The sequence below is a fragment of the Carassius auratus genome, chromosome 50 (assembly GCF_003368295.1).
Source record: "Carassius auratus strain Wakin chromosome 50, ASM336829v1, whole genome shotgun sequence".
Lineage (NCBI taxonomy): Eukaryota > Metazoa > Chordata > Actinopteri > Cypriniformes > Cyprinidae > Carassius > Carassius auratus.
Genome location: NC_039292.1, coordinates 8,222,434 through 8,243,742, shown reverse-complemented (window position 1 = coordinate 8,243,742; position 21,309 = coordinate 8,222,434). Strand labels below are relative to the sequence as shown.

General features: G+C 35.6%; 1 protein-coding gene across 2 annotated transcripts in view; it reads right to left on the bottom strand.

Moving 5' to 3' along the window:
* Positions 1–6,059: 6,059 nt before the first annotated feature.
* Positions 6,060–21,309, bottom strand: part of LOC113066848 (synaptotagmin-9-like) — a 29,545-nt gene continuing 14,295 nt past the window's right edge. Inside the window, exons 4-8 of one of the 2 annotated variants that reach the window (XM_026238914.1) lie at positions 17,741–17,776; positions 9,474–9,594; positions 8,510–8,681; positions 7,489–7,618; positions 6,060–6,655 (exon numbers count right to left, since the gene is read on the bottom strand). In XM_026238914.1, the coding sequence (XP_026094699.1) occupies positions 6,584–6,655; positions 7,489–7,618; positions 8,510–8,681; positions 9,474–9,594; positions 17,741–17,776 (531 nt within the window). In that variant the 3' untranslated portion in view covers positions 6,060–6,583. The remainder of the gene's footprint in view (positions 6,656–7,488; positions 7,619–8,509; positions 8,682–9,473; positions 9,595–17,740; positions 17,777–21,309) is intronic. The other variant, XM_026238915.1, reaches the window with a different exon arrangement.

Below are 21,309 nucleotides of genomic sequence, written 5' to 3'. Positions count from 1 at the left end.
ATTTAAAAGTTGATCAACCTATTCATATCCTTCTCATATGCTTGATTATAGGGTTAGTTGCATATTATTGCTTTTATTTAGCATGGTTTTGAACAAAAAATAAACTGAGACCCATTTTTGAGACACGGCCCACCAATTAAAAAATCACCTGTGTAGAGATTGCGCTTGATGTAAATGCTTAATAGTGAGTTGTAATCTTATCTCATTAGGGTTCAGTTCTATATAAGTCAGTTTTTCTGTGGGTTTTTATGTGCATTAATGTGTATTAACATGCATTAATGTTTGTGTGTGTACAATAAAGAGTCATCATGGGTACTACTGTTTGAACAGCAATATAATCGTAGGATGGAGACTTAATTGTTCTGTGTATGAATTGTGTGCTTAGCAGCCAATAAAAAAACGTTATTGGATATTTGTGAGAGCATTGAATTCCCTTGACGATTAAACCGAATAGATGATCAATCCTTCACAGGGCTTTTCAAAAACGTCATGGATGCTAACTGCGAAACCCTAATATTGCTGAATTCCCCTGGGTTGTAAATCAGGGACATGTAACCATAGTGTTGCTCACCTAATTGGCTTCCATTTAAGACTAGAGGCGCACATGGGCTGCAGTGCACCTCTGAACTGTAATGAGAGAGGAGATATAGATTGTGAGGATTATAAAGAGGACGAGAAAGGAAAAATAAAATTGTAAACCTGTAGTTAAGGATACCATTGTTTCTTATTTGCATCAAAATACACCTGTGGTCACATGTGAATGCATTGCTTGGCAGTAAAGTGCCATTTGAGCGTGGAAGGCTTTAACACATGTTTGTGTAACCTATAATCTGATTTATAAAGCACTTCAGAAAGTGTTCTGTATATATAGACATATTAGCAGAGAAAATCAAATATTGCCATAAAAATATTCTGGCTTAATTGGATGTGACCCTTGTTAGCACACTCACTCTCATGTTTAATTTAAAGGTGCAAAGGAGAAGAATTGAGATAATTACCCAAATCATCCAGATATGTCATCCAGCTTGGTGTCAGAACAGGTTTGCGGGGGTTTCAGTAGTGTGGAGTCGGGAGAACTGTCTATGTAAATAGACCTCTACTCTATTACAGAAGATATGATGTGCTATGGCTGCAGAATTTCACAGAAAGCAGTGGTGCAATCATTAGCTAGTCGTCTTTTTAAACTATGAAACTATGAAATTCTGAGTGTCAAAAGATAGACTGAACGTAATAAACGTGCATGATGTCAGCATTTTCCACATTTTCATATTTTCATAGTTTACATGATAACGGTATTATTTTCAAAAACTTGCACTTTAAAACCTGTTTTCAAAAGTTAACATTTCTACATTAACATTAACAGTTACATTAACTATTTCTGCAGTTCATCTTTGACATTTAAAACCACTTCACTGAACATCCAATCATGAATGTCCAGGTCAAATCACAGCATAGTAAAATATGAACCAAAATTATTACGACACATTGACCAATGATCACTTAACTCTTATGGATATCATCATTTTACATCTTCAAAAGCCTCCAGATCCTGTAACAGATGTTGCTGTGCAAGAAAAGTCATTAGTTTCTAAGCATATTGGCGTTAAATAACACTGCTGTGAATGCAACCAATGACAGATGAAAGCAAATATAGAATGGCTCCCTAAATTCTATTTGAACAGGTGTGTAGGTGGAGAATAATCAGAAAATATGAATGTTTCTCTCCCACTCAGTATAGTTCATTGGTTTATTACAGATGCTAATTCCGCTGATTTACCATTTAGAAACAGAGGATAAGAACCGTGTGAATCACCTCTGTGAAAAGTTTCCTCAGTGTGTGATTAATGCTTGCGTAGACTATATGTGATTGTCTCACCAATCTGTTTTTCCTATGTTGATGAATTAACTGTGGTGATATCTCTAGGTATTTACTAAAAGTAAAAAAAAAAAAAAAATGTACCAATGGTACCATTCTTTGAAGTACCATGAAACCATACCTTATAAACTACCTTTCAAAAGTAGTTTTTTTGGGGGGTCAGTAAGATTTATTTATTTATTTATTTTTTTAAATACTTTAATTTATCAAGGATGCATTAAATTGATCAAAAGTGACTGTAAATACATTTATATTGTTACAAAATATGTTTATTTCAAATAAATGCAACTCTTTTCAACGTTGTTCTTTTAAAAAATGTCATTTTTTATAAAAAATTGTAAGAATTGTTTGCCACACTGATAAAAATGTGAAATGTTAAACACCAAATCAGCATATTTGAATGATTTCTGAAGGATCATGTGACACTAAAGAGTAATGATGCTGAAAACTCAGCTTTATGACAGGAATAAATTATACTTTAACATATATTGAAACAGACAACAGTTTATGATAAAATAAATTATAACAATATTTCAAATTCAATTATTTGTTGTGTTTTTTATCAAATAAATGCAACCTTGGTGAGAAGAAGACATTTCTATTTTTCTAAATTGTTCAAGTTATAAACAATTTATTTTTAAACCAGTTTTAGTTTTATTTTAGTTACAATTTAGTTAATTTGAAGGCAACATTTACATTTTTTCTTAGTTTAAGTTTTTAATCTATTATACATGTTTTATTTTATTTCAGCTTTATCTCATTATATAGAAATATTTTTTACAAGTTTTAGTCAATAAACCAACTCTGGATACCATCACTGCACCATGGAAAACCTATATCAGAATTACAAAAGCAATGCATGTACACTGGAATCTTCAGATCCACCTTACCAAGGCCCTAAAAGGCTCTCCATTAACACTCCATCTTCCAGATATCATTGATTAAGGTAGTCCGATTAGAGCCCCATTACCAGAACCAGTAAATGAGCATAAACAGATTTGAAGTTTTAAGAGCGAATTAAGAGCAAAGGTGCAGTGAGAGGAGATGGCACTGGACAGGACCGTAATTCCCATGATGCCTGTGCTACTAAAGCACCCTACCATCTGGTGACAGATCGGCCCTGTGGAATGATCTGAGAGCACAGAGTTTGCCTCGGTTTTGCACATCAGAGATCCCACTGTTAAATAATTCATAATGCTGCTAGTAATTAGGAAGCGGTGGGGCCCACAGAACACAGCGGTTACTGGAAACACTTCCCTCTTCACCCCTGACAGTTCCCCTACCCCTGAGTGCCAGCTTCTTGACTAGCAATGTGCACCATTAGCACGTCTTGCCATTTTAGGTTGCGTTAGGTAAACATTGATGGGTCTAATGATAGACTTGTCTGTAGATGTTGGTTGGTATTTATCTGTGTGATGTGAATTGCCCTTTACCTACACCACTGAATATAATTACATTTGATATAATTTGCATATAATAAGTATAATTTGCACTACAATCATTTATCTGCACTGTTTGTTTACTTCACATCTGCCATGTGCCTTGTGCTGCTTTATTAAAAAAAAAAAAAAAAAAAGTGAAAGTGACATGATATACAGCCAAGTATGGCGACCCATACTCAGAATTCATGCTCTGCATTTAACCCATCCAAAGTGCACACACACAAAGCAGTGAACACACACACAGTAGTGAACACACACACACTTGGAGCAGTGGGCAGCCATTTATGCTGCGGCGCCCGGGGGTGCCTTGTTCAAGGGCACCTCAGTCATGGTATTGCCGAACCGAGACACGAACCCACAAGTTTAGGATTAGGAGACAAACTCTCTAACCATTAGGCCATGACTTCCCCTAACTGTATTTTATTTTTATTTGTATTTTTTTTTACGTGCCCTTATTTGTATAGTTGTATTATATATTAAAAACATGTATGTACACAATAAGTACATTGTACTAAATGATTAATTAAAATGTAAGTACATAGTAGTTAAGGCAACTTAATATAAAGTGGGTCCGTATTTATTTTATTTTCTGCACTTTTTAATTATTTCATTTATAAATTCCAATTTAATTATAATCACATGAATAAAGCACTTGAATAAAGTTAAAGGTGTAATCTGCCGATTGTCCTACAGGTGACCGCATAAATCGGTCTTCTTATGATGCACTTATGGCTTTACGATTACTCCAGAGCACTCGTAGATCTATATGATGATTTTCAAGTGCTACTTAAGTTACGATGCTTTTGGGAAACAGACCATAATATTAAGATCAGTCGTACGATAGTTTTTACGAACATCTTAGGCTTGCAAAGCTTTTGGGAAACGCAGCCCAGACTTGACTTGACTTGAATGTAAAGTTTAATAATATTTTATTTAAGAATGAAGCTGTTTGTTTCATTGACAAATATTTGAAGGCCAAATATAATTTAATTTGGTAATAATATTATAAATGAAGATTTAAAATTGAAGCTATGCTTGTTTAACTGACAAATACTTGAAGGCGAAATTTAATTTGATAATATAAATATAAACATAAATATGGAAAAAAATGAAGCCATATTTGTTCAACTGAAAAATACTTTGAAGGCCAAATAGCTTAATTAGGTAATATTAACTAAAAAATGAAGTTGTTTCCATGTAAAAAAATAAATAAATAATTGATTTGAGAATTTAACATTTTACTGGTATTGGTATAAATTGCTGAAATGTTTATATTGTGACAACCCTACAATGTTATTTTAAAATTCAAATGATCAGTAATGTAAGCTTCTTGTTTCTTGAATCTTCCTGACTGGAGTTCTTCCATCTCTGGCAATCAGCTCTTATTATCAGCTGTCAGTAATTGTGATCTCCACCTGTCAACTGGCAGGAGCATCTTTTCTATCATCAGTCCTCGCCTGCTGACTCCGGTAAAAAGCACAGTATGACAAGCATTATTTTAAAAGTTTAGACCCCTCACACTGATGTGAACCCAGGTCGCTCCACACGACAGGAAGCCTTAGTGCAGCAGGACACTGATTAAAGAGCCATCAATCATCTTTTCTTGTAGATTGCAATTTCTTTCCCTTTTGTCAGGGAGCTCTGTGTAGGATCTTTTACCCTCGATTGATTTCAGGATAGAGGAGCATCAGTCACTTGTGGTCAGGGCCTGATGAAACCATCTACTGTAAAAGACTGAGGGCAAGAGGGTGAATCAATTAAACAGATATTACAGTGAAAGATCAGCCTTCATATCTTTGACCTCTTTCATTGCTCCACACATTTTAGAAAGCACAACATTTGTTTAGGTGTTTTTGCCTTTGTAGAGACAAACTCCAACTAAAAACCTTCTGAAGCAGCATACTAAATGAAATGTAACTTCACAGAAAGAAATATCTCAAAACACAAATAAAATGCCTACAGCGTACAACATATGGCTTTTACAGAGCTTTTTTTGCAGATCATTACTCTTCATAAAAAAATTTGATTATAAATTATTGAATTATTAGTGATTTGTATTGAAACTTTTCAGTGTTGAATGAAGTACCAGTTTTTTATTGTAACTTGTAATGATTCTTTCTTAACCCATATTTAATATACAAAAAAAGAAAAAAGATAAAGTAAATAATATTATAAAATTATAAAAAATGAAATAAATATTCACAGAGCATGTAAAAAAAAAAAAAGAAAAAAAAAAAAGCACATTTAAACATTTGAATAAATATTTAGAGCATAAACTATCATTCAAAAGTTTTGTGTCAGTAGCATTATTATATATATTTTTAAGAAATTAATACTTCTATTCAGTAAAGATGCATTACATTGATAAAAAGTGACGGTAAAGACATTTATTATGTTACAAAAGATTTATATTTCAAGCAAATACTCATCATTGTTAATTATTTCTAAAAAAAAAAAAAGTAATACAACTATTTTCAATATTAATAATTATAATAGAAGTCTCTTGAGCACCAAATCAGCATATTATTATGATTTATGCAATGATTTCTGAAAGGCTGTTGAAAATTCAGCCCTGCCATCACAGGAATACATCTTAAAATACATAAAAAAAAGATATTTTTAATTGTAATAATACAATATTGATAATGTATTATCCCAATATTACTGTTCTACTGTATTTTTAATCAAATAAATGTACCTTTGATAAGCATAAGAGACTCTTTCAAAAACATAAAAAAAATCTTAATCTCAAGATAGATTTTTTTTTATGATAAAAGTTTTTGTTTATTTCCAATATTCGATTTTTGCCATAATTCATGACTCAAGCCTTTTTATGCATTTCTTATATAATTTAAACAGTAAGATTTTACAATAAAATAGCACAAAATAGACCCCATGCACCACACTTCAAACAATATTAGTGTATTACAATGTGTTAATACAGATACATAAAACATGACGATGTCAAAAATACTTACCTCTCGACTAAAGTTTTCAACAAAAGCAGAACAACGTTCAAGGCTCGTTTTATAACCAAATACTGTGTCACTTCACATGCAGTGGACCTGACACTCTTCTTCTATCCAGGAAATCTTACGACTAAAGAGTCTTGGGTGTTTACTGCATTGAGTGTGTGCACACATTTAAAGTGACCTTTAATAGGACCAAGATCTTTTTTTCTCTCTCCCGCTCTTTCCTTTTCATTAAAGTTATGAATTGGACCTTGCCGGGTGTCTCCATGGCTGAAATTTGGCATCGGCATCCATTACGGGGAAGGAGGTGTCCGCAGGGAATTATAGGAGCCTTGGCTACCGCCGGCCGTGCTTTGACCAACCCACTGCAAGAGAGAAAAATCAAGGTTAGCTGAGGAGAACTCAAATCAGATCAGATGCTGAAAATCATATTTAAAGCACAGACATAATACACATCGTGGGAGGAAATAAAATTGAATCCCGTGACACTTAAGGGCTGAAGTGCTGCAATATCATAAAGAGTGTATTGTCACAATGGTCCTCTTAGCGACTGAATGGCTCGTTTTTGCCTTTTGGATCAATTGTGACTGTGCCACGGCGGCAAAATTCAGCAGAAATCCTAATGAAACCCTTTCATCGACCTCAGTTTTCCCTGAAATGTCTTTGTTTCGCTTGACGTAATGCCGACCTGCGTCTTCTGAGATGTGATTTTTTTTTTTTATATATATTTGTTTATGCGAGTTGTGCTGAGGCTCTAGAGGTTTTGGCTTCCCTTTTTTGTTTAATATTATTGCGGCTCCGGGAGCATAACATGGTTGAGGAGGACAGGAATCGTGAATTATTGAAGATGTGCAGTCTGTGCTCCTGAGAGGTCAAAGATTCGCAAACAAGATTTCAGAGCAGTAATGTGTGAAAAGCTTTTTAAAAAAAGGGAAAGAAGATGATGAAAATGAGTGTTAAACCTAAGAGAGATATTAAGGGATTCTTCAAAATGGTAAGTAAACAAAAATAAGACATGACACAAGAACACCCAGACTGAACCACCCTGGATTCAAGAGTATTTCAAGATTTGCCTGATTGATTCAGAAGACAATGTAATTAACAGACTATTAGTGAATCTAGGTCTCCAGACACCTCTCAGAAAACTAATCGTTCTGTTGAAACTGACATAAAGCAATAACCGTGAGCTCAACATTACCTCTACAAGAGGATGCCAGCGGGCGATGGGTTTGCGTGGGTATGTGAGCATCTCATTCCAGTGATCGCGTCCCAGACTCTGAGCTCTGTTTCCCACATGGCACACGCCAATAACCTCATTGTGACCTACGCTGTGAATGAGAAGAGCATATCCAAGCTTAAAATGTGCCAGCTGAACCACGACACCTCCAAAACAGTGTCTCTTTCCCAACGTTAAAGTGTCGTCTACCCACTTTTAGCAATGGAAATATTTTCATTTCCCTTTCAATACACATAACAAGGACACTAGGTCTCTCTGTCTCCATCCATTTTCTGTTCATTTGTTTTTTGCAGCAGCGACGAGACAATGAAATGCTGCGGTTCGTACTTCTCAAACAGGACAGTGATCTAAATCTGATATGAATCTCTGGCTGCATTGGGAATATACAGCTCAGGCTGTTCCTCAGATCACCCACCAGCACTAAGAATAAACTTCTGTAGTCTCCGAGCACTGTGCTTGGCAAAAATTAAAAGCATATTTAATATAAACAAGACTCTTTTTCAGTTCAAATTTGACAGTGAACACTCACAAGCTCCCTCCACGCTGCTAGCTGTACGTTTGGATTAGCTCTGCTAAAACTGAAGGGCTAACAATAGTGTTGGGGAAGCGACTTTAAAAAGACAGGCTTATCTAACAAGCCCGAGCTGGTTTATGCTGGTTTGGATGCTTGATGCTTACATATGTTGGTCTTTTCAACAAGCCCAACTATATTCACACTACAGTTTTTAAAAATATTCTAGTACAATATAGAAGGAAGCTAGCTATATTAAATCTATTCAAGATGTTTTTTAAAGGTGTAAAACATTGTGCATGAACAACAAATAAGTAGTTTTCTGAACCTCTTCATGTAATTAATTGTTTAAACAAATCAGTTTTTTTAAAGAATGTAAATTCAGATGTAAATGTGACAATGACATAATACTATGATGTGAATAATGTCACTAGTTTTAAGTTAGAAGCTGAAAGCACATTAGTATCTTACCGGTCATAGTCCATTACTGCTATTAAAAGACTTATTTGGTCGATGTTCTCCGGTGGAACATCAAAAACAATGGCTTCATTGTAGACAGGATTGAGAGTGTTCCTTTTTGTTGACGTTTTCCTTTTCTTCAGTCTCCGGCCGTCACACATCAGAGAAACCTTTACATAAGGATCTTAAATACAGGAAAAGCAAACAAATAGCCATTCAGAACTGAATTACAAATGGATTTTAATTTTTTTCAGCTGAATATAAAATGGGCTTGAAACAGGATACAGAAATGCATTGAATTTAGAAAAGTGAATTAAAATGGACTGATATAAAACACACACACACAAGCACACATACTGTATATGCGTTCTTCCACCCTGGCATAATAAATAAATAAACATTATGAATTATTTTTATTAAATATTTTATATAATAGTTGAGTAGAAATATTTAGAAATTATATATATATATTTTTTTTTTTAGATATAAAAAAGATAAAATAAATAGCAATTAAATAAATTATTTATCCATTTTATTAATATAATTTATTTGTAACTTACATAATTATAATAATATATAATTAAAATGTATATTTTTAATATGTGTGTGTGTACAATAAAATAATTAATTAAAAGTTATCTTTTTTTTTTTTTTTTTGAAGCACCAGGGTGGAAAAACAAGTATTTGAAAATGCTGTTAGTTGCTCTTCTTGTCAACCTGATTTGATTGTACTCCAATGTTGTGTTGGGTTTGATTAGGAGAACTGCAAAAGAAATTCTGGATTTTGCCCGACCCCAATTAGCAACTACTTGTGTATGTAAAATCTCCTGCCACATTCTCAAGTGTTTGGTCGATTAAATCAATGCTCTTTCAGAGATCCCAGGGCACCTTCTGTTTTAACATGTCATGATGACACCAAAAAATCATTACTGTGAAGACTATAAATCATTTCGAGGTGAGGACGATGGGATCCTACCAGACGCTCCTGTGATGTCCATGGCTTTAAGATTTCTGGCTTTAATTATCGTTATTGTAAGTCGGCCGGCAGTTGGCAAGTAACAAAGAGAAAACATCAGATCTCCCAGATCCACATTATCCTAGAAGAGACACAGCAAAACAGAAACAGGATACATTAACTCAAAGAATCATATCATAAAAGTTGATTTAGTGCAAATTAAATTACAATTAGCAAGGCTTCCTTGAACTTCTACTCATTATAACGGTCTATTTATTCCGGCTTTTCATAGCAGTGTGCAGTAACATATAAAGAAATGGTCAATACCATGGAACGGTTTCTTTACTTGATGTTTTAAGTGCAAAACTCACTGCCATAATGCTTAAGTGTTGTTGGTGGTTGCTCCAAACAGAGATCTCTATAGGTAGACTCCTCATTGGACAGCTCCAAGCACGTAGACGCGTCCGCCATATTTAACGGTCAACTTGACATCATTCACCATAATTATCATTGAATATTCAAAGACGCCACAATCCTGCACAGCCCATGGTTGTAAATACCACCAGGATTTAAATGCCTGAAGAAACAGGATAACTTTTCCCAGGAGTGCGAGAGATGGGCAGAACAATGTAAGGATTGTGGTGTCTTCGGATATTCATTGATTATTATGGTAAATGACGTAAAGTTGCCCCATTCAGTATGACGGACAGCTTATGTAGAGTGGTCCATAGAAACAGTCACTAATGAGGCATCTATGTATACAAATCAAATTCAAAGAGTGCAAAGCAGTGCCAACTGTATTTGACCCACCATCAAACCTGGCCGGTAAACACTACAACTCATTATACATGCAACGAAAGCCTGTTCAATTTAAAGAAAGAGAATAGAAAACAGTCACGTACAGCTAAATTACAACCGTTTTTTGTGCAAGACATTTTATAAATGAACATCAAAGGAAATACATCACAAACACCCCACTTAAGAAATAAAACACATTATTACAGTTGTCTGACATGTACAGTAAGCACTCAATACAGATTTATGGGAACAGAGAAGTGTTTCACCTCAAGGGAATCCAGTTTTTGCACTTTGCTATCCACTCCTAAGAGCGAGCAGAAACCTGCTGTCTAATTATCACTTCTGAAAATAGCCACAATTTACACATTTTTTATTATTTTAAATGAGAGATATCTGTATAACAAACTAAAAATGCAAATCATAATTAACATGTCATCATAACGAGCCTCAGTGTAGTGGGAGCCAACAAAGCATAAACTATCACTTTAATGGTGATCTTGTCACACTCACACTACTCAAATTTATGATAATGACTGTTTATTTTAATGCGTCATAGAAGTATAACAACACTAACTGGCTGATGGCACCACAAGAACACACACATTACAAGTCTTCCACAAGCTGATGTACTGCATATAATTGCAATTTTCTTTTTTTAAAGTTTTTGAAAGAAGTGTCTTATGCTTACCAAGGCTGCATCTATTGGATCAGAAATACACTAAAAACTGTAATATTTTGGAATATTATTTTAAAATTCTTATTATTTTTTCAATTGCGCCTATTATGACATCAAATGATTAATTCGAAGCAGTTCTAAGATTCTTTCTAAACCCCTTCTTCCCGTGAGCCTACTGTGCTCTGATAAGTCAGATGTCCCAGTCTGTTGTGATTGGTCGACCGCGTACAGAGCAATACACCCATTCTCACAGTTCCGTATTTTGAACACTTGATAGAAAATATAAACATATTTTATTTATTTATTTATTTATCATACTCACAGGTAGTAATTCAGTGTCTTTACTGCCAGTTTACTGTTCCTTAAATGCTTACTTGCTGAACTAATTTCTTTTTCTTTTTTAAATTGTTCTTAAATTGTCCTTTAAAAAAATGTAAACATTGTTGAGTAGTAGTTTATCACTGTTTTCACAAAATTATTAAGCAGCAAAACATTGATAGGTTGATTGGCATAGGTCATACACAAAAAGGCAATCAATGACAGAGTAAGGGGCTGAGGCAAACAGAGTAATCCAGAAAACAGGCAGAATAAAAAGAACAGGAACCAAGATATGGGAGAATGTAAAAAAAGTGTTTTAAATATCTCAAACATTGGTTAAATTTCATAATGACCTGATAAAATACACTTGTTGAATGATTTTTGTTGAATGCAAATGTTAAAACAATTTCTGATTTAGGAGACACATTCACAAATGATTAACCTGATTACATGTTTTAACTTTATTGATACTGCTTTTTATCTTAATGCAAAGACCGGTCATCGGGACATAAGCTGTCATGTCCATTAAATGAGCCTGCACAGCAACATGAAATATAATTTAACAAGAAATCCTACCTACACGGTGGACCTGCGCTCAGGATTTTTTTTTTTTGAGCGGCGTGTGGACAAATTCTTTCTATGCACACACTATTTTATTTCTTGATAAAAGACTGCTGCTAACTATAACACACAAATATCGAGCCTCTTCCTCTTCCTTCGCTCATCACTTGTGTTCGCTTCGGGTGTTGTGTGTTCAGCCGTTTCGTGTTGCAGCCACAGGAGTATGAGACCTGTAACTTGAGCAACAGCGAACTCGTTCTGAATATTTTAAAGGCGTAACAGCTTATGAAAAAGCAGAGACGATTGTAGACAAAAATGAAGAGATATTTTATCTTAGTTTGTATTTTATACAAAACATTTTCGTCTCATCTTTTTTCGTCAACAATAATGCATGTTAATTTAGTCTTAGTCAGCGTTTTTGGACAGTGGTGCAGTCTTGTCATCGTCTCGTCGGAGTCATGAAAAAAAACGTAGTTGACAAACATATTTCATTTCGTCTCATCTGACGAAATTAACACTGATACAAAGCTTAGAATTGCAGTTATGACACATACAAGACTAAGCAAAAAATGACATTGAGAACCAGGCTTATACAGGATGAGCTAACTGTGCTAATGAGACACAGGTGCAAACAATGAGTGCTAATGAGGCCGGGGAGAGGATTATGGGGAATAAAGTCCTTGACAGAGTGCAGAGCTGACAGGACTGAAGATCCCCACGATGCAGCAGATGAGCACCAGGACCACTTTAGAAGAGCTGATGGTGCAGGGGACCACCAAGTTGGCTCAGGCTGAGCAGATGTACACCAAAGTGGAGCTACCGAACCAGGTGACCACCAAGGCAGATGAGGCAGGACTGGAACCCACCATGGTGGATCTGAAGGCCACCAAGGCGAAGCTGACAGAACTGCAATAGAGAGTACAGAGAGGTTAGAAATGGCCTCAGTGGCTGTAACAAGACATTCGGAGAGCTCAGGAACGACTTTCGTGGTCGTGTCTGGTCAAGCTAAGAGTTCAGATTTGGCCTCCATGGACAGGCAGAGACTTCAAGGATGGCCTCCATGGGCAAGATAGGACAGGCAGAGGATTCAAAGATGGCTTCCATGACCATGACAGGGCAGACTATGAGTTCAAAGGCGGCCTCCATGATCATGACAGAACAGGCAGAGAACTAACAGGCTGACACTAACACATGATTAAGGCCTTAGTGAGCTCTGGAGTGGACTCATGGACTGGAGTAGGCTCTGGAGCAGATTCATGGAGTGGAGTGGGCTCTGGAGATGACTCATGAACTGGAACGGGCTCTGGAGCAGATTCATGGACTGGAGCAAGCTCTGGAGTGGACTCTGCCACCTCAGAAGAGTGCATAGGCCAGAGACACAAAAAAATTGCAACCACCATTACTGGAAGGGCAGCGGAAGGTGGGAAAACCTCTGAGATCGAGGGACTTGATATAGCTGAGACCGCAGGGATGACGGCTGTAGACTCTGGCGTGACATCCATGATGGCTGGAGGCTCTGGAGTGGCAGTCACAATGAAATGAGGCTCTGGAACGGGAGGAATGATGGGACGAGACTCAGGAGTAGCAGCCATGTTGTGATGAGACTCTGGAGTGGCAGCCATGTTATGAACAGGCTCTGGTTTAGCAGCCATGTTGAGAAGAGGCTCTGGTGTGGGAACCACAGGACTTTAAGGCACAAAAAGCACAGGACTAGCGAACATTATAACAGGAGATGCAGGTGACTGTGGTGGGCCAAGCTCATTGGACACCAGAACTTGTTTTATTGAACATGGTTTAGAATTGCAGTAATGACACATACAAGAAATAGCCAAGAATGACAGTGAGAACCAAGCTTATACAGGATGATCTAACCATGATAATGAGACACAAGTGCAACAAAGTGTGCTGATGAGACCGGGCAGAGGATTATGGGATATGAAGTCCTTGATAGAGTGGCAGAAGTCTGGGGATGCGTCTCAATTAGCTCTCGAGCTTGTGAATCAGTATATTGTTTACACAAATTCGGTCACTGGTAAGTTCCCTGGCTCACAGCACATTGGGACGGCTATTACTTAATTTCCGGTGACATGACTATGTACAACGTCGACGCACAACATTGTAGAATGTAATTTCTGGAATTAATCAACAACAAGCAGGACCATTTTCTTTTTTATATTATTTTTATTCTCTTTAAACACATTGTTCTGTTACATGTTCTTTCAACATTTCAGCTGAATATCAATTATAAATGTTAACTAAATGTGATCATTTCCTGTCTAGGTAACAATGTAGTTCATAGGTCACCAGTGGTCAACCGTTATGTATGCAGCTCTGTAGTTCATCTCAGTGCGTTAATGCAATGACACAACAGGATGGAAGAGAAGACGACGGCCATAAATTAGTAATGAATCAAAGTGTGTGCTGAACCCAAATGGACCTTTAATGCACATGGCAGCAAGCATGGCTGATCCCACAGCTGCCAGAACTTTCACGTGCTGTCAATTATTAAATGATCTATGATAATGGACACGCTCTGCACAGGAATCAGATGGGTGTGTAGTGTCGCTGAGAGCATGTAAAAACTTTTATCATTATCATTATCAGCTTCTCAATATCTTACTTCTCCCCCAACAGATATAAGACCTCAATGTTGCATGAGGCCCATCAGTTGGCATAACCGGACAAAACTTTGTCTTGCACTGTAAAGTATTACACATTTACTGTTCAAAAGTTTGGAGACTTTTTTTAAAATACTAAAATATTTTATTAGGCAAGGATATATTAAAATGATCAAAAGTCACAGTTAATATATGCTGTTTGTCTGAATTTTCTAATCATCAAAGAATCCTGAAAAAATTATCACTTTTCCACTAAAACTGTTTTCAACATTTATTATATAAAAAAATGCTTCTTTAGCACCAAAACAGCACGTGAGACTGAAGACTGAAAATTCAGCTTTGCATCACATTAATAAATTACAATTGAAAATATATTAAAATAGAAAAGTTATTTTAAATGTTAATATTTTCCGGCATTACTGTAATTATTGTTTCAAATGAATGCAGCCTCGGTGAGTATGAGACTTTTATTAAAAACATAAAAATAATTAGCGACCCCAAAATTTTGTTTATAAATGTAAACAAACACCCTTAGAATAAGACACATTTTAAAGGGTTAGTTTAGCCAAAAATGATTAAAATTAAGCCATTAATTACTCAACCTGAAGGCATCCTAGGTGTACTGTATATGACTTTCTTCTTTCAGACGAACTCAGTTGGAGTTATTTAAAAAAAATTCTTTGATCTTTCAAACTGTTGGACTCAGCGGGTGTTGCACTCCGTCAGTCCATGAGAAGTTTAATAGAAAGCTCATTCATTTAAAAAAAAAAGTGTCTCACATGGCTCCGGGGGATGAACAAAGGCCTCCTGTAGTGAATCAATGCATTTTTGTAAGAAAAATATCCATATTCAAAACATAATAATCACTTTAATCTAGCTTGTGCACACAGTTGTAAACGAAGCAGTTCTGGGAAAATGATGTCTGAGGTCAGCTTTGTTCACCTCCCGTAGCCATGTGATACACTTTTTTTAATGGATGCGCTTTTTATTAAACTTCAAGGACCGATGCAGTGCAACACCCGCTGAGTGACAGCTTCAAAGACCAAAGACAATTTTTTAAATAACTCTGACTGGATTTGTGTGAAAGAAGAAAGTCATATACACCTAGGATGACTTCAAGGCGAGTAATTTTATGGGGTAATTTTCATTTTTGGGTGAACTAACCCTTTAAGATTAAGAATTGTTTTCAGACAACATATATCTTTGAAATCTGCACATATTTTTTTCCATAAAAAAAAAAAAAAAAAGCAAATAAAGAACAAATCATTAATTATTTAAGTTTATACTTAAAAAAAACATATCTGAAAATGTATTCATTAACTATTAATCATAGAAGGAAACTCAAATCTGAGACTTGGACTTGAGCCACTCATAAATCACACAATTAAGTGTCTTCTGACTAAATACAGACTCCAAATATCACCAATATATGAAATGGATTGCTCTTCAACAAGTTTTTTAAACACCCATACTTGACTGGAGACATGTTTTAAGGATTTTGAAAATGCTAAGAAAAATGGCTGATTTAGCGAATAATGTGTGTGCATGTTTGTATTGTCTTTCTCTAAGTTACTTTGGGCACTGTAGAGAAAACTGCATGAGTGGTCAGCACACCTCATTGGGCTTCTAAGGCTTCCTGACAAATCTAATCATCTGTGATTGTGTGTATTTGAGAAGCTCAGAGGGCCTGTTAAGATAGATCAGTCCCTTCCAGAGCAGTTCAGAGCCCTCGGGCTTCTCGCACAGTGGGAGGCTACATCTATTACGGTGAAGCAGAAAGGTCACAGAAACAAGCAGCAGAGATAGGCTCATTATCTGGCCAGGTCGCAGGACTGCGTCCGCTCCTGACGGCTATACTGAGAACCGTGTTCATTAATGCTCTACAGAGATGAACTGGAACCGGTTGGTGTTTTCCTGCCAGAACTTGGATTCAAGTGCATTTTCACAATCTACTACACTAGTTCTCCATCACCCCCAATTGCCTTTTTAATGCAGGGAGAAAAAAAAATCAAAAACCAAGATAAAAAAACTTATTGAATGATCAGTTTACCATCATGCAAACTGACCAAGTCCAGAGGTAAGTCTTTGTTTTCTAAAGGTTCAAATACGGTGGCAAACACAACCTTTCCTATCTCCATTGGCATATTTCAAGGGATATTCAACTTGAAAATGAAAAATCTGTCATTATTTACTCAATCTCATGTCATTCCAAACATGTACAGTATGACCTTCTTTCTTCTGCAGAACACAAAAGAAGATTTTTAACTCTAGTTAATGGGGCCCAAATGTTGATGTTTGGATCCCACTTTAAGTTTTTTTTTATGTTTCTCTTTATTTATTATAAATAATAATAATAATAATAAAAAATAATTAAGGGGTTAAAAATGCTGTCATACATTGGTTAAAATTGACAGTAAAAACATAATGTTAAAAAAATATTTGCCTTTCAAATAAATGCTGTTCTTTTGAACTTTATATTCATTAAAGAATTCTAAAAATAAAAAATAAAAATAGAATTATCACCATTTCAGCAAAAATACTGAGCAGCCGTTTTAAACATATAATAAATCACTGAAGGATCATGTGACACTGAAGAGTGACGTAATGCTGAAAATTCAGCTTCTTGATCACAGGAATAAATTGCATTTTAAAATATATTAAAATGGAAAATAGTCATTTTATACTGTAAAAATATTTCTAAATATTACTGTTTTCACTGGATTTTTTATCAAATAAATGCAGATTTGGTGAACACAAGAGACTTATTTCAATAAATGTATTTGAACCCTGTACACCTAGGAAAATACAAACAAAACAATTCATCTATAATTCTTGTATTCAGGCAAAGGCCTAAATTGCTTTTAAAAATGGCAAAATAACTTTTCTTGGCAAATGTATTTGAATTTTATTTTTTTTCCTATTGGATGCTATCCTAGTACCAAAGTATGCAGAAAGATCAATACATGTAATGGCCTGTGGGCTTGATGTAATGTAGGCAGTTTGTGCTTGTTGTTCTTTGCACATGATAATTAGCATCTAGAAAAGGGAGTGTGGGTAAGGGAGCATAGTGATGTTTCCTCTTGTTGCCTTTGTCTCATCCATACGAAGCACAGTCTTTACTAACAGAGAAGAGAGGTTAACTCTTGTTGCAAATTAAATCCTAAATTGGATTCTTCTCATCAAGCCACATCCTGGTATCTTCATTATAATGACAAATGCGATGGCTTTTAAAACAAGCAGCTCACAAAATGAAGAAATAAAAAGCTAGAGGCTTTTGTTTAAAGGATTAGTTCACTACAAAGTCATAATTTACTCACCCACATGTTGTTCCAAACCTCTGTCTTTGCTGAAGACTTGAAACACAAAAGGAGAAATTTTAAAGAATGTGTATGCTGCTATCTCTCCATACAAGGTTAAAGCATAATTAGGATCCGTTAAGCTCAGTTAAAAAGAACAAAAATCATTAATATTCTGTCCGGTGATCAGTTCAAAGCATTGACAGAAATGTATTTTTTTTAAATTGATTTGTACCCTTCAAGGGTACTTTTACCTTTATAAAGCCATTTTTCTAAAAGTGTGCATTATCGTTTAATCAATAAAGTCAATTACAATAATAAGACATTTGAGCTATTACCAAACAAATAAAATCAGTATCAACAAAATTCCTCTTTGCAATGCAGAGCAAACACAAAAGCTGCATCTAAAGTGGCATTTAGATGTACACACTGTTTAATGCAGCACTGAGCACTGATATTTTAAACATATGCAATATGGTGTCTAAAACATCTCTTAATATTAACTTATTGTTTATTGAACCAATTGTATAATATCAATATCACATTTGTAATCCTGTTGATTTTTGGATTAAAAAATGGCACTCTTCGTTTGATATTGTTTAACTATATGAAATGATATAAATATATTAGGGCTGGGACTCAATTAAAAAAATTAATCTAATTAATTAGAGGCTTTGTAATTAATTAATCGAAATTAATCGCATTTTAATCGCATATAAATATTTGACCTGAGAACAGTGAGAAGTAATTTTTTTTCACATGGATTTATAGTATACCATTGAATAATGACTGAATACATAAGCTTAAGCAACAAAATATTGTTTATTTTTGTTCAACCAAGTCTAGCAGACCAGTGCAATTTTTGCCATTAAGTGTAGCAATAGCATATTTAGAAACAATTTAGAAATAGTACATTTCAGAAATTCAGGTTGCTTATAGGTGCTGGAACCTTCTGTAAAGTGTTTTTTAAGTAAAACACAATACTGTCAATTACATTCAGAACATTGGAAACACTGACTATTAGAAAACATCTCTCTGTTGCTTCAGAGGCCATAACATACTAAGTCCAACTCTCAATAACCTTGGCCAAAACAATAAAGAGTTCAACATAAACTGCCAGTTGCACCAACAAAATAATACATAGTTCAACATAAAGTGTAAAGTCCACGCTAGCTGCTATATGTTTTGCGTTGAGGTGATACTTGAGGCTCGATGTGCTGCGGTGATATACGAACACTAGTTGGTGCTTCAGTATAATCGGTCCGCCGAAACTCATCCAGTGAGAAACGCTCCGCGCTGCAAAAATAAGTTATAAAAAATGCAGGATTTTACGTTTCTTAATTAACGCGTTATTTTTTGTGTAATTAATTAATCTCAATTAACGCGTTAAAGTCCCGGCCCTAAAATATATATGTTTTCGGCCCCCATAGAATTTGGGGAGCATTCTAAATGCATTTTAAAGCCTGGAACACACCAAGCCGATGGTCGGTCGTCGGGCAGTTTTCGTGCGTGACCGACTAAATCTTCTCAGTGTGTTCCGCACTGTCGGCTGAAATTGATTCTCGTCGGCTTTGTAATGGCCGATTTGACATGTTGAATCGGCGTCTGGGCTTGTCAGCCAGTCAGGCCATCTGATCATTCTGATTGGCTGTTCAACCAGCTCTCTACACAGGTTCGGGAAAGCCCCATGAGCCTGTTTCTGGAGAATCCATGGTTTCACCAATTTAGTGCACTTTCTGCGTATTTTTCGTGTCCGATTGTTTCTTTCCTTTTCCACAAGCAAAATACCAAGGGCTGACAACGCCAGTGCCATTTGCAACTTGTCAGACATTTCCGAAAAATCACAAATCCGTCTGTGGATAGCGAGACTCTGATTTGCTTTATCTTTGTATATGGTTTGTATCCCTGTAGCTTATTCCAGTTTCCCGCTTTGAGTAACTACTGCCAAGACTACTGCCACCTGCTGGTACGGAAAGGTATTTCCTACGCAGGCGCAGAACGGACGTGCTAGTTGGCCGTCAGGTGTCGAGAATCGGCTTGGTGTGTCAGGGCAAATCTGGACACAGACGCTGCCGACGTGAAGCGATCCTGTGATCTGTTTTCGTTGCCACTAGTTCGTCTGCATCGGTTTGGTGTGTTCCAGGCTTAACAGACTGAATCACACAGTGAAAGAGTGCACTCTAAATACACATGTCCACTAGTCTAGCCTATTAGAGTTCATGCATGCCCTCTGTAGTTTGGTTTATAATGTCAAATCACACATCATTAAAACAACATTTACAATATTATCATAGATGATATATATCGCACACCCCATGTCACAGTATCTTTTTTTGACAAAAATGCAGTCTTCACAGAAAAACCTTTAGATTTCAAATGTCATTTGTGCTTACGTTCCAAACATTTGCTCATATTCATAATCATACCAACATTGTCACTGATGTCAAATCTGTTGTGATACATTTTTACGTGAACATGCATTTGTGTATATGAGATTTTGAGTTTCATTTATATACCTTTACTTGAGAAGCATATATCTTGAATATAAGTATGTTTTGTCTTACCAGATTCTTAGATTTTTTTGTAAAGGATTCATATGTAAATCAAATGAAAAAAAAAATATATATTTAATAATATTAATATTTTATGCAGAGTTGCTTCTCGATTAGTTAAAATTATTACGGTCTAAAATGAATAATTATACAATCTACATGAATACATTTTAAACGCATTTAAAATACACTCTGAAAACAACTCAACATGTTCTGCAATGTTGCTTCTCAAGTAAATCAAGTTAACTATTTAAATCATTTTTAAGGTAATTTAACTGGAAAATACACAACAAAAATAAAGTTGAAATTGATTACATTATAAGTTATGGAAAAACATGTTATCATAATTAATTGATGACATCTTTTTTTGAAGCAAGACAAAAATATCTAAAGACAAAAAGCCTCTAAAGAACATGAAGGTGAGTAAAAGTCAATTTCATGAAATTCATTGATTTGTTGTAGCCAAACACAAATATCAATATATATAAAAAATATGACTGTTCATCCAAATTTCCCTTCAGTTGCAATTTGTAAGGTTTCTTTCTCTGACCTCTATTAGTATGGGCATGGTGAAGTGGGCAGAATATGGTGGGAAGGGGTGGAGCACAGCGTCCAAACAGCTATTAATGCTCGGGACACACCCTCTTTTTGTGTGTGAGAGACATTAAGGTTTCAACCTCATGAAACCAATTCCTCTCAGGCAAGATAACTGAATTACACCCTTCCATCTGTAGACTATAGGATAACAGACGCCTCTGCTCTGATAAGCACTTAAATCAAGTCAGTGGTAGAATTATGGTCACTTGCGCACTTGTGAATGAAATTATAGTGCAGTTGTGAAGAGGTTGAATATGGTTCGGAGAGAGTCTATCTAGTATGATTCTCCATCTCTAAATCCCACCCACCCCCCCTTACTCGTTCAAGGGCCTATTATCAGGCAGAAGGAAAGAGCATGATGAAAACACTGATGCAAGTCAGGGCGATGTAAAGAGGCATTATAACATTTGTTTAATTGCTGATTTTCTGTTTTGTGACCAG